Source organism: Rhincodon typus, chromosome 11, assembly GCF_021869965.1.
Source record: "Rhincodon typus isolate 14 chromosome 11, sRhiTyp1.1, whole genome shotgun sequence".
In the NCBI taxonomy this organism is placed as follows: Eukaryota; Metazoa; Chordata; class Chondrichthyes; order Orectolobiformes; family Rhincodontidae; genus Rhincodon; species Rhincodon typus.
In genome coordinates, this window is record NC_063342.1 from 58472989 (window position 1) to 58486298 (window position 13310).

Sequence of the window (13310 nt, forward strand, 5' to 3'; positions counted from 1 at the left end):
TTCCAGACCCGAAACGTCAGCTTTCCTGTTCCTCTGATGCTGCCTGGCCTGCTGTGTTCATCCAGATCTACATCTTGTTATCTCAGATTCTCCAGCATTGGCTAGTTCCTACTATCTCAAGATTTTAGACCAGTATCTGACACTGTATGCCATTGACTCCTCTCTGTTTTGGAGCTGAGCTGGAACATTAGTTACTGTTGTTACCATTATGAAGAATCCTTTCTTATACGAACTGGCAAATCATTACAATGCTGAAGTAGCTGCGGTTTTCTGAGAAGGGTGCAGGCTAGACTCAAATTAATCAGGTTTTTAGTTATTATGTAAGTTTCAGACAGATTCAATTAGAAGTGTATTGTTTGTACTCAATTCTACAGAAGAACGCAAAAAGCAACTCCAGCTGAACAGGTCTGAACAGCTGTGGGAGCATATGGTTACAGCTCAATTACATTTAAAAAGATATAGAGGGAAGTGGCTGAATAGGGATAGAAAATTGTGAAAAAAGCTTAAAGAAACAGCTTTTACCAAGAATGAAGAACAAAGGACCAAGTAACAGTTAAAATAAAAGGAAAAGAAATGCAAGGTTTAGGGAAAGGAGAATCAAAGAATAAGAAAATCAAAATTTCACATAGTAATCAAGACATGGGCTCACCCGTGAGCCAAAAAACTGAAGCATAAAATTCTCATTTTTATGTTCAATTCCTATCACAATAAAGGATGGCATCCCATTAGCCTTGAGAGATTACATGTTGTGACTGCATATTAACCTTCTGTCACTCATAAGCTGGAACACCTAGATCCCTCTGCACCTTGAATTCTGCATTAATTCTCTCTTTAAATAACATTCTCCTTTTTTTACTAGTTCTGCCAAAGTGAACAATTTCATATTTTCCCACATTATCCTCCATCCACCAGATTGTTGCCCACTGACTCAACACATCTATATCCATCTGCAACTTCCTCACATCGTCTTCACAACACACTTTTCCACATGGCTTGGTGTCATCTGTGAACTTAACTACCCAGGACACTTGTGTCGGCAAAACAGACCCTGAGCTTCTAGTTGCCTGCCACTTCAACATACCACCTCATTCATCGGCCAACATCTCTGTCTTAGGCGTGCTGCAGCGCTCTAGCAAAGCTCAGCGCAAGCTGGAAGAAGAGCACCTCATTATCCGCTTGAGAACACTACAGCCTTCTGGACTCAATTGTGAGTTCAACAATTTTATGGCTTGAAGCACCTTCTCCATGACCTACCCCCATAACGCCAGGCTTTGTTATCTGCTGTTACACACAATTCATTGTTTGCCACTTATAGTCCCTATTAGCAGTTATTCATTCTCCTAGGCTGACCATTATGCATTCCTTTGTCAGTCCACCTGTTCTCCTCTCTCTTTGGGCTCTATCTCCACCCCTTCTTCTGTATAAAAAAAATTTTCCTAGCAACCATCAGTTCTGAAGAAGGGTCACTAGACCCAAAATTTTACTCTGATTTCTCTCCACAGGTGCTGCCAGACCTACTGACATATTCCGGCAGTTCCTGTTTTTGTTTCTGATTTCCAGAATCCGCAGTTCTTTTGTTTATTTTAACTACCATGCCTGTGCTCTCCTCACCTCAGTCATTGATGTCAATTATAAGAATATGAGGCCCTAGCACAGAGCCCAGCAGGACTCCACTTGTCACATCCTACGATCAAACAATGACCCATTTATACGTACTCTCTAATTTCTACTAACCATGCAATCTTCTATCTATGCCAGTATATTACTCTTTATAGCATGAGCTTATATTTCCGCAATAATCTTTGATTTGGCAACTGAACAAATACCTTCTGGAAATCCACCTATAACATGTTTAGAGGCTCCTTTTTATCCGCACGTGTATTACTCCTTCAAACAATTCCAATAAATAGTTGAAACCTTATTTCCCTTTGACTCTTCCTGATTGCTTTGAGTTTTTCAAAATACACAGCTATAATCTGATTAACAATTGATTCTAAGAATTTCCCCATGACAGATGTCACACTAACTGGCCTATAGTTTCTTGTTTTATGCCTCCCTCTGTTCTTGAATAGAGGGGTTATATCTGCTACTTGCCAGTCCAACAGGAGCTTTCCTGAATCGAAGGAATTTTGGAAAATCTCTATAGGACCACTCTCACTTTAGCTATTCCTGTCCTTTTTTAAAATGCCTGTAGTAACTCTTCCTCTCTGTTTTTATATTCCTAACCATCTTCTCTAATTCTAGCTGAAGAGGACTGTTTTACTAGGCTAGGAGACAGATCAATAAAGACATGTTGGCAGATATTTAAAGTGTTACTTAAGTATAGAAAAATTCTCAAGGGACGATCTGCCATCTGTGATTAATGAAAGGAGTTAGGGAGAGTCTCAGATTCATAATATCCTTTATTGTCACATGTATTCCATTGTAGAAATACAATGAAAAGTTTTTACGATGTCTTCCTCTTACAGTGCCAGCTTAGGTACAAGTACCTAGGTACAAATCATGGATACAAAAGAGGAATGAAAAATAATTGCATTACTTTACAGAGTTTAAAAGTAAGATAGAAATAAGACATCGTTAGAGGATTGACATTACAGTCGGGTAAAACATTTCAAGTAAAAATTACATTGTAGCAGCTCAGCACAGTGCCGTTGCAAATGGTCTGACTGCCCACACCAGACCCCATTCCAATAGCCGTCCCCGCTCTGCTCCAAGCCTCCAGTCCGCTCCATACCAGCACTCAGCTGCTCCAGGACTGCCTCCCTCGTGTTGGTCCCTACCTGGGACTCGCTGCCTGCACGCTGCTCCAGCACTTGCTGCCTGTGTAGCTCTGGGATTCGCTGCCTGCGCCTGTTGCTGCTCAAGGATTCACCTCCGGGGTTAAGGGAAGTGAAAAAGAGAGAATAAAAGAAAAAGAATGAAAAAGAACAGGTGGAGCAGAGGAGTTCCACCAGGAGCATCTTACTCTGCTGCCATCTTGCCTGCCTTCTGTATCAAACAGAATGTAAAAACAGATAGCCAGTGTTTCTACCGGCAATTAAAAAGGAAAGGTGTAAATAAAATGATTGTTGGTCCTCTAGAGATTGCAGACCATTACATTGTTGAAGATGGGATGTTTGTGGAATCTCATCTTTCTCCTGTTAATTGTGCATTACTATCATGACAGGAAGTTGCAGGACTGCTGAGCTTTGACCTGATAACTTTGCCCTGTCTTTCAGCTTTTGCTATTTTGGATGCAATTAGTCCTACTATAGTTTAATCAGCTTGACACCTCATTTGTATATATGCCTGGCATTGCTCTTGGAATGCTGTCTAAGAACATTGATGATATTGATGGTAATCATACAGTGATGAATATACTGGTCATGAGGTTACAGCTTGTAGTTGAATACAATTCTGTTCCTGATGAACCACAGCACTTTATGGATGGCCAGTTCTGAGTTGTTAAATGTGTTCTAGTTAGCATGGTGGGAATGTCATGCAATTTGATAGAGGATACCCTCAAAGTGAACATGGGACTTAGTCTTTGTAAGGGCAGTGCAGTTGTAATGCCTAGATGCATCTAAGACAACTAGATTAGTGAGTGTGCCAGGAAGTAGTTTTCCCCATTATTCTTTCTCTCAACAAACCCCCATAGGCCAAACTAGCAGATAAGCTTTTCAGGCCTTGGCTAGTTTGATCAGTGGTCATAGCACCAACCCACTCATGGTGATAGACACTGAATTACTCCATTGTGCCTTTACTTCTTTATACCTCTTTCACGTGGCTTTCTGATATAGCTGAACATTGATCCATCAGCTGAAGGACGGTATTGAGGAAGGATGTTTGCTTACTTCTGTTCAACCTGATACCACCAGAATTCATGGGGCTCAAACCATTACCTCTTCCTGCCAGTACATCACTGTGCCACCACTGTTGGTGGACAGGACATAGCTAGGGATCACGCTGTAAGAATCTAGGACTTTGATTGTAATGTATGATTCAGTGAGTTTGACAATGTCAGGTTATTGCTTGACTAATCTATGCAACACCTTTCCAAATTTTGGCACAAGTCCTCTGATATTAATGAGGATAACTTGCAATATCTAACATTGTCATTTCCACTGACTGGGTTGATGCTAGGTGGTCTGCCTGGCTTTATTCTTGGACAGCTCTTCTATCACAGTTTAATATATTGAGTGGCAGAGGGCAATTAAGAGTCAATCATGTTGCTGGAGTCACAGGTAGGCCAGGTCAGGTAGGGATGGCAATTTTTTTTTCCCCAGAAAGATGGTAGTAGATAAGATGGACATTTATGACAATCTGGTAGCTTTATAATGATCACTTGGCAAATAGGGCTAATGAGAGTCTGAAGAGATTCTACAAATACATTAAGGGCAAAAAAGTAATTAGAGAGAGAATAGGGCCCCTTAAAGATCAACAAAGCTGTTTATGTGTGGAATCACTGGATATGGGTGAGATACTAAACGTGTCAATATTTACTGTGAAGAAGGATATGGAAGCTAGAGAACATGGAGAAATAAACAATGATATCCTGAAAAGTGTCCATATTACAGAGGAGGAGGTTCAGAACATTTTAAAATGCATAAAGGTGGATAAATCCCTAGGACCTGATCAGGTATATTCCAGATAGCAACTTAGCTGGTTTTCAAAAATCAAGCTATATTAACTGTTGCTCATCTTCATCCATAGATGACCACTGAAAATGACTGTTGTCATTAGGTATTTGATATTCTCCTGAGGATGATATTTAAACATTCACAATTCTAACTGATGCTATAAACTGCATAGATTCTTTTGGAGGGAACTGGAATCTCTGTCTGCACTTAGAGTCATAGAGTTATAGAGCATTAAACAGAACCTTTGGTCTAACTCGTCCATGCTGACCAGATATACTAAATTAATCTAGTCCCATTTGCCAGCATTTGGCCCATATCCCTCTAAACCCTTCCTATTCATACACCCATCCTGATGCCTTTTTAATGTTATAATTGTACCAGTCTCTACCACTTCCTTTGGCAGCTCATTCCATTCAAACACCACCCTCTGTGTGAAAAAGTTGCCCCTTAGGTCCCTTTTTATATCTCTCCCCTCTCAACCAAAACTATACCCTCTAGTTTTGGATTTCCCTACCCTGGAGAAAAGGCCTTGACTATTCATCCTATCCATGCCCCTCAAGATTTTATAAAACTCTGTAAGGTCCCCCCTCAGCCTCTGATGCTCCAGGGAAAATAGCCCTAGCCTATCCAACCTCTCCATATATCTCAAACCCTCCAACCGGGCAACATCCTTGCAAATCTTTTCTGAATCTGTTCAAGTTTAACAACATCTTTCCTCTAACAGGGGGCAAGAATTGAATACAGTATTACAAAAGTGCCCTAACCAATGTCCTGTAGAACTGCAACATGACCTCCCAACTCCTACACTCAATGCACTGATCAATAAAAGCAAGCGTACCAAACACCTTCTTCACTATCCTACCTGTGAGTCCACTTTCAGGGAACTACGAAACTGCACTCCAAGGTCCCTTTGTTTGTGAACACTCCCCAGGACCTTTTCATTAAGTGTGTAAGTTCTGCCCTGATTTTTTCTTGCCTTTCCAAATACACGTAAATCCTGTGCAAGGATTCACTCCAACAACTTGCCAACACTGATGTCAGGCTCACCGGTCTATAGTTCCCTGGATTTTCCTTACCACTTTTCTTAAATACGGCATCACGTTAGCCAACCTCCAGTTATCCAGCACCTCATCTGTGGCTATCGATGATACAAATATGTCAGTTAATGGCCCAGCAATCATTTCCCTAGCTTCCCACAAAGTTTTGGGGTTTACCTGATCCAGTCCTGGGGAATTATCCACCTTTATACATTTTAAGACGTCCAGCACTTTCTCCTCTGTAATACAGACACTTTTGAAGATACTGCTATATATTTCCCCAAGTTCTGTAGCTTCCATATCCTTTTCCACAGTGAACATTGATGCAGAATATTTGTTGAGTATCTCCCCCATCTCCTGTGGTTCCAAGCGTAAGTGGCCTTGCTGATCTTTAAGGGGTACTATTCTCTCCCTAGTTACTCTTTTATCTTTAATGTATTCGTAGAGTTCCTTTGGATTCTCCTTAACTCTATTTGAAAAAACAATCTCATGTTCCCTTTTTGCCCTCCTTATTTCCCTCTTGTGTATACTCCTACTGCCCTTATACTCCTCTTGGGTTTCACTTGATCCCTGCTGTCTATACCTGACAAATACTTCCTTTTTCTTGATCAGAACCTCAATTTCTCTAGTCATCGACACTCCCTATATATATCAGCCTTGCTCTTCACCCTAACAGGCACGTACTGTCCCTGGACTCTCTTTATCTCATTTTGAAAGCTTTCCACTCTCCAGCCATCCGTTTACCTGCGAATTTCCACCCCCAATGAACTTTTGAAAGTTCTTGCCTCAACACTGGCCTTCCTCCAATCTTGAAACGTTAACTTCAGATTGGGTCTATCTTTTCACATAACTATTTTAAAACTAATAGAATCATGATCACTTGCCTCAAAGGGCTCTCCCACTGACATCTCACTCACTTGTCCTGCCTTATTTCCCAAACTTCTTATCTACTAAAGTTGTATTTACTTCACTCCAAATGTGGGTTTGTGAGTGCTGAGAGATGGACACAAAGCATCACTTTCAAATTCAGCCTTATTCCCATCTATCTGTGGGCTTTCCTCCTCTTCTGAAAAGGTTAGATACTGGGAATCTGATTGAGAAAATTATTCATGAGGTCATGACACCAGAAGCAAAATAAATCAGAATTAAAGTTTCAGGTGGAGTGACCCAGGTTCTGATGAAGGGTCACTGAACCTGATTTCTCTTCACAGATGCTGCTAGACCTGCTGAGCTTTTCTGGCAGCTTCTGTTTTTTGTTTCCTAATCACTACATAGTTGTGCACTAGAGGAGCTTAAAGGGAACACTGGTGTCTGACCATGCCCAATCCACCCTCATCTTGGCATCATTCATTGTCCATTTATTCCAAGCCAGTTTGCTGATTCAGCAATCTTTCCACCACTATGTTAAACCAGAGGTACAGCAGCTCATTGTCAAGAGTTGGTGCTAACTCCTCTCCACACTCCAACACATGGCCAGCATTCATGAGACAGCAATGCTGCCTTGGGTAAATTTGAGGAAAATTTCAGGTGGGGTTATATATGAACAATTCTATTTCCTCAATGTTTTTGAAGGAAGCCATTGGTATTCAGTGAAGCAAAAATCTTGCTCTGTGGTGGTCTGTTGCATTCTCCACAACCTGGCAATTAAGACAGTCCAGCTCCTGCCAACAATACAAGTGGGTAGAGGGAGGAGGAACAGGAGGAGAAGAAAGGTACAAGGCAGCCAGCACATGCACACTGTACATGAGGATTGGTTAAACCCTAGTTCTACTGAATGGAACACCACTACACAACAGTTCTAAACATTACCATTCCTCTCTGATGGACGAGTCTAGTGTCCTTTTAGCTACTATCCTGAAATAAAAGCCACCATGAAGAAACCATTTAGTACCAACCCAATCCAACACTAACGTTCCAGTATAGTGCTCAACTTCTTGTCACTTATTCGCCGTCCTTCTTGTGCCTTTGCCTAGCCTGATGCTTCTATGAGGTCACTAGGGTAGCACTGCAGGCATAACTGGTAGAAGACCACTGATTTTCAGCAGAGCAGGATGCAAATGGAAGAGGACCTGAGGCACCTCTGAGCCTTGAAGGCCTGGATTTGAACTGCACCAACTTGGCATAGATTTCAGCATCTGGGCTGGCTGACTCACTGGCAATAACATGAGTACTAGCACAGAGGCTGTCATGAGAATTTGAATACTATCACCCTTTCAGAGGATACAGCAGTACACCAGAGAAGGAAATGAGAGATTTAGTAAATTAGTTCCAGACAAATTTGTTGGAATGAAAACCTGGAAGTATTTATTTAAGTGAAGTCTATTGAAGCCCAGGTGTGGTAGCTCCAGGAAGATGCTATCGAAGTTCCAGTTTAAAAGTTGAATTCGCAAGTGACTTAAACTTACCGTGGTGTTAGATACAAGGATTCCAGAGTGAGCATTATAGGAGTCATGTTTTTGGGAACTGTAACAGGAGTGGAATTTTAGGAACTGTACTGAGGTGGTGTTTTGGGTACTACACGAAAGCTGTTTAGTTTCTTTTCAATTTAGATTAATGGGATTACACTTTTACTGTACGCTTAAAACCTTTCCATTTGTATTGGAATTAGAAAGCTTGGATTATTCTGTTATGTCCTCCTTTCTTTCATAATAAACATTGATTTTATTGTTAAAGCAAAATCTGCCACATTGCCTATTTATACTTCAGCGATATAAATACCAGTAAAATAATGATCTCTGAAGCTGGGTTCTGACTTGTCTAGTGATAACCCAACTGCGATCCATACCATGGTCTCAGCGCCCTGTGTCTACTGATTCACTGTGTCTATATTAGTCTCAGTTGGGACCCTCTGAGGTTTCCCGAGTGACTGTGATGATGTTTCTGCTGTATCAGCCCACTTTACATTAGCTTGTCAGGCAGCAATTCTTTCATATTTTGGAAGTATAAATTCAGAAGATGCAGATCAATGTGATTGAAGGGAGGGGAAGTTACTTGGAGTTATACAGCACAGAAACAGACCTTTGGTTGATCCCATCAATGCCAACCAAGCTTCCCAAACTAGTCTCACCTACCTGCATTTGGCCCTTATCCCTCTAAAGCTTTCTTTTTCATGCACCTGTCCAAATGTCTATTAATGTTGTACCTGTACTTGCATCTACCATTACTTCTAACAATTCATTCCAAATACGAACCACCCTCTGTGTGAAAACATTGTCGTTCAGGTTCCTTTTAAATCTTTCTCTGACCTCAAAAATATGCCCTCCAGTTTTGAACTCCCCTACCCTGGGGAAAAGGCCTTGTCTATTCACGTTATCTATGCCCCCTCATGATTTTATAAACCTCTATAAAGGTTACTCCTCAACCTCCTACGCTCTAGAGAAAACAAATCCCTGCCTTTCATAGTGACATAGAGCATAGAAACTGAGCTTTTGGTCCAAATTGTCCATGCTGACCAAGTGTCGCAAACTGAACTGGTCCCACTTGTCTGCTCCTCCAGTCCTGGTAATGTCTTTGGAAATCTTTTTTGCACTCTATCAATTAATAACATCCTTCCTATTGTAGGATGACCAGAATTGTACACAGTACTCTAAAAGTGGCCTCACCAACGTATTGTACAACTGCAACAGAATGTCCCAGTTTCTGTACTCAATGCTCTGGGCTATGGAAGTTGGAAATCAGAGAGGCAGCAGAACACATGAGCTAGTGTGCAAGGCCAGTTCAGCATTTCCTTACAAACAAAAACAACATTAAATGGCACGGGGGCAGACGTGAGTCAGCAAGAACAAACGACCGTGGGCATATTCCGGGTGAAAAAAAAAGACACATATGAAGGATTCACTGTTAGCAATCCATGGAGAGCCATTCATTTTTTTTTCATCGAACCCATTTTTTCAAACCAACCTGTTGAGCGATGTTATTACACACCCTCTGTCTGTAGGGTTTAGCACATGTCGTCATGCCTGACCTCCTGGTTAACTGGTGCCATTTGTTTGGGGCTTTGAAATTTTGCATAATCTTAGCTGGAAAACACGACGAATTAAAGAGGCATCCTTATTCTAACCTGTTGTATTACCAATGCCTCATTCACGCTGCATTTTTGTTTTGGTCGGATACCTACTTTTATCTCGTTAAATGATGTTTCATCTCAAGGACTCATCGCTGCTATTAAGACTGCACCTTAACACGTGTATCCAAGAAAAATCAACAGGCAAAAAAGGCCGAACGTTCTTCACAGGCAAAATACTCTCCCATTTCCACAGGGAGTTTCACTAACGTGAAAAGATCCAGCCCCAAAATGTAAAGTAAGGTTTGGGTGTGGGACCATTGCCAGGGAAGTTATTTTTACGTGGCTCTCATCAACAGTTACTGCCGAATCATCTTCAATTGCGAAAATACGCATACTACTGAATATTGGTCTCTTTAAGGCTCATACCTGTTATTTTAGGACTTTTTTTGCATGTCTCGAACCGTACAAGCCAAGCTCATATTATTAAACAGTAAAAATACATTTGAAGAAACACTCATCACCCGCAGTTAAACATTGTTCAATTTGATTCAAAAATGAACAATGCTTAGCAACGGGAGATGAGTGTTTCTTTAAATGTTTCTAAAATGGTATTGTCGTTGTATTGGAAAAAGAGAAGCGCAGAAATCATTGTATCAAGTATTACAAGATAAACTTTCAGGTTAATGGGACTGGATTGTCCTAGAGAGAATCGGTACGCACGAGATGGGCTGATCAGCCTCGTTCTGTGCCACAATGAGTGTAACGTCGGAGATTTTCCTGTGCGTTAAGTGCAGCGAAATTCTAAACCAGCTTTCGTTATGCAGCGGGGAGCTGAAACTTTTCTCCGATTGAAGGACATATGCATTTGGACACAGAACCTTTCAGAAAACTAAACAAAAATCTTCCGCACAGAAATAATTTGGATTACTCGAGGGTATTATTATTTCTTGTGGAGGGGCTTATTTATAACTTTCCTTATGAGATGTCAGATTCAGTTCCAGTATGAGGATGGTACACATTAGCGCCCTCGTTGTGTCAGGATATATGCCAGCATCCCCGTGTGCATTACATCGAGTCTACAGCATGGAGACAGGCCATTCAGTCCCACAGGTCATTGATGGGGTTTATGCTGCACACAAGCCAGCCTCCTTGATTTTATCCCATCAACAACTTCTTCTCGGTGTCCGCTGACACAGCATCAAGCAGCGAGAACAAGAGGTAAGGGTCGGAGAAAAAATCATCCCCAGTGCGGACCTTAACTAACTGGACCCTTGACTTCTTTTTATTGTTGTTTGTATTCCAGTCCGGAACAACATAAGGAGAGGTTTAAGAGGCAAACATAAACGGAGTCTACTATCGGGAAGTTTTCCTGCCGGGGAGCCCACTACAAAGGGGCGAGATCAGCCTGCTGGAGACGGACAGCGATAATGCAGGAAAAGGACCTTAGCATTCGCGATCAAAACTTATTGGCGAGATTGGTTACTTATTGACAAGACTGCGTACCGGGACTGAGAACTTGTTTTTCTCTAAAACGCGTGGACCAGGCAACGGGTCACTTGCAGGATGTTTTAGCGAGGATGGTCTTTCGGAGGCGATGACGGACGGGAATGGCTTCGTGTGGATTTGAAACCTTTGATACGAGCAAAGTGGGTGCTGCACCTCCGACCTGAATTGGCGAAAACCCCACCCAGCCACCCCGCTCCCCCTCTCCCATGGTGTACTGTGCCGGAGCTTCTCGTCTCCCCTCCGGGCTGTCAGCAGGAGTTGGATGTCGAGTCGAGAGCAGGCTGTGAGCTATTTCCTGGCGCTGTCCCCCACACACGGAGAGTCAGTGCTGTCGCAGTACCAGAGCCTCCGCAATGACAAGCTGCTGTGCGACATCGTGCTGGTGGCCGAAGGCAGCGAGTTCATGGCGCACAGGTCGCTGCTGGCGTGCGCCAGCGACTACTTCAGGTCCATGTTTAAGGAGTACACCCGCGAGTCCAAGGCCGGGGTGGTGCACCTGCAGGCGGTGTCGGCCAGCGGCCTGCGCCACGTCCTCGACTTCATCTACAACTCGTGCCTGGCGCTGTCCGCCGACAGCCTGCCGCAGACCCTGGAGACGGCCCGCTACCTGCAGGTGCCCGAGGCGGTGCAGCTCTGCTCCCGCTACCTGGTCAGCAGCCTGAGCCCCGGCGGCTGCTGCCAGGCGGCGAACGTGGCGGCCCGCTTCGCCCTGGCCGACGCTCAGAGGGAGGCCGAGCTCTACATCGCCTCGCAGCTGCGGCGGCTGCTGGCGGCGGGCGCCGAGCGCAGCGGCCTGCTGGAGCTGAACGCCGAGTCCCTGCGGGCGGTGCTGGAGTGCGAGCGGCTGGCCGGCCTCCGGGAGAGCCAGCTGCTGGAGCTGCTGCTGGCCTGGCTGGACTGGGAGGAGCCGAGGTGGCAGGCCCAGGCCCAGCGCCTGCTGCCCGCCCTCCGTTACTGCCTGCTGCCCGCCGGCACGCTCAGCCTCCTGCAGGGCGAGCCACGGCTCGACCCCGCCGTCCGGCTCCTCGTCTCCGGCGCCTTGGACTACCACCGGGACGAGGCGGCGCAGCCGGCCCGCCAGAGCCGCCAGAGCACGCTGAGGGGCCGGGAGAGGCAGCTGCTGGCGGTCGGCGGCTTGGTGCTGCCCGAGCCCCCCGGGGAAAGTGGGGACGGGGAGAGCCCGGAGCCCGGGCCGGCAGCTGTCGACCGCCTCTGGGCCCTGAAGCCCAGCACCGGCGAGTGGAGGGAGTTAGGCCGCTGCCCCAGGCTCCAGCACCATTGCGTGTGCGTCCTGGCCGACTTCCTGTTCGTGCTGGGCGGCGAGGAGCTGGACGCCGGCGCCGGGGGAGAGGCGAAACGCTCCGGCGTCAGGCGGCAGGTCGAGCGTTACGACCCGCGCTTCGACCGCTGGAGCCCGGTGAGCGCCATGGAGAGCCCCCGGGCCCAGTTCGCTTGCTGCGTGCTGGAAGGCCGCATCCTGGCGCTGGGGGGCCGGGGGTCCTCCTGGTCCTCGTCGTCCCCCGAGGCCTCGCTCTCCTCGGCCGAGATGTACGACCCGAGCAGCGGCGTGTGGCAGGCCTTGCCCCCGCTGCCGGTGCCGGTGCACGGCCACGCGTGTGCGGTGCACGAAGGCCGCACCGTGTACGTGTCCGGGGGCCGCCAGCGAGCCCAGGCGGAGAGCAGCCCGGACATGTTCTCATACCAGGCCGGCGGAGAGGCGTGGGCAAGCTGCCCGCCCATGAGCATCGCCCGCTTCGGCCATCAGATGGCGGCGGTCGGGCAGCGACTCTACTCGTTCGTCGGCACCTACGAGCCCTTCTGCGACATCGAGTGCTACGAGCCCCGGCGCCGCCACTGGCGCCGCCTCAGGCCCCTGCTCGGCTTCGACCGCTCCTGCTACGGCCTGGCCGTCCTGGGCGCCCGCGTCTACCTGGTCGGCGGCAAGAGGTGGCACGACTCGCGGGAGGTGGCGGCCCCCGAGGCGGTGCTGTACGACACCCGCACCGACAGCTGGAGCGAGGCCGGCAAGCTGCCGCTGCCCCTGTGCGGCACTCAGTGCGCCATGCTGCAGCTCCTCGACCTACCCCCCGGCCAGGGCAACGACCCGGGCCTGCACGCTTTGTAATGTTCCCCCCCCCCAAC

General features: G+C 46.0%; 1 protein-coding gene across 1 annotated transcript; it reads left to right on the plus strand.

The window, feature by feature from the left end:
* Positions 1 to 9492: 9492 nt before the first annotated feature.
* LOC125484332 (kelch-like protein 34) lies at positions 9493 to 13293 on the plus strand. Its single transcript, XM_048602520.1, has 2 exons — positions 9493 to 10880; positions 10966 to 13293. The coding sequence occupies exon 2, from the start codon at positions 11431 to 11433 to the stop codon at positions 13291 to 13293; it is 1863 nt and encodes a 620-aa protein (XP_048458477.1). The 5' UTR covers positions 9493 to 10880; positions 10966 to 11430.
* The last annotated feature ends 17 nt before the right edge of the window (positions 13294 to 13310 follow it).

Coding starts and splice junctions, on each gene's coding strand:
- LOC125484332 (XM_048602520.1), top strand. CDS start 11,431: ATGTCGAGTCGAGAGCAGGCTGTGAGCTATTTCCTGGCGCTGTCCCCC.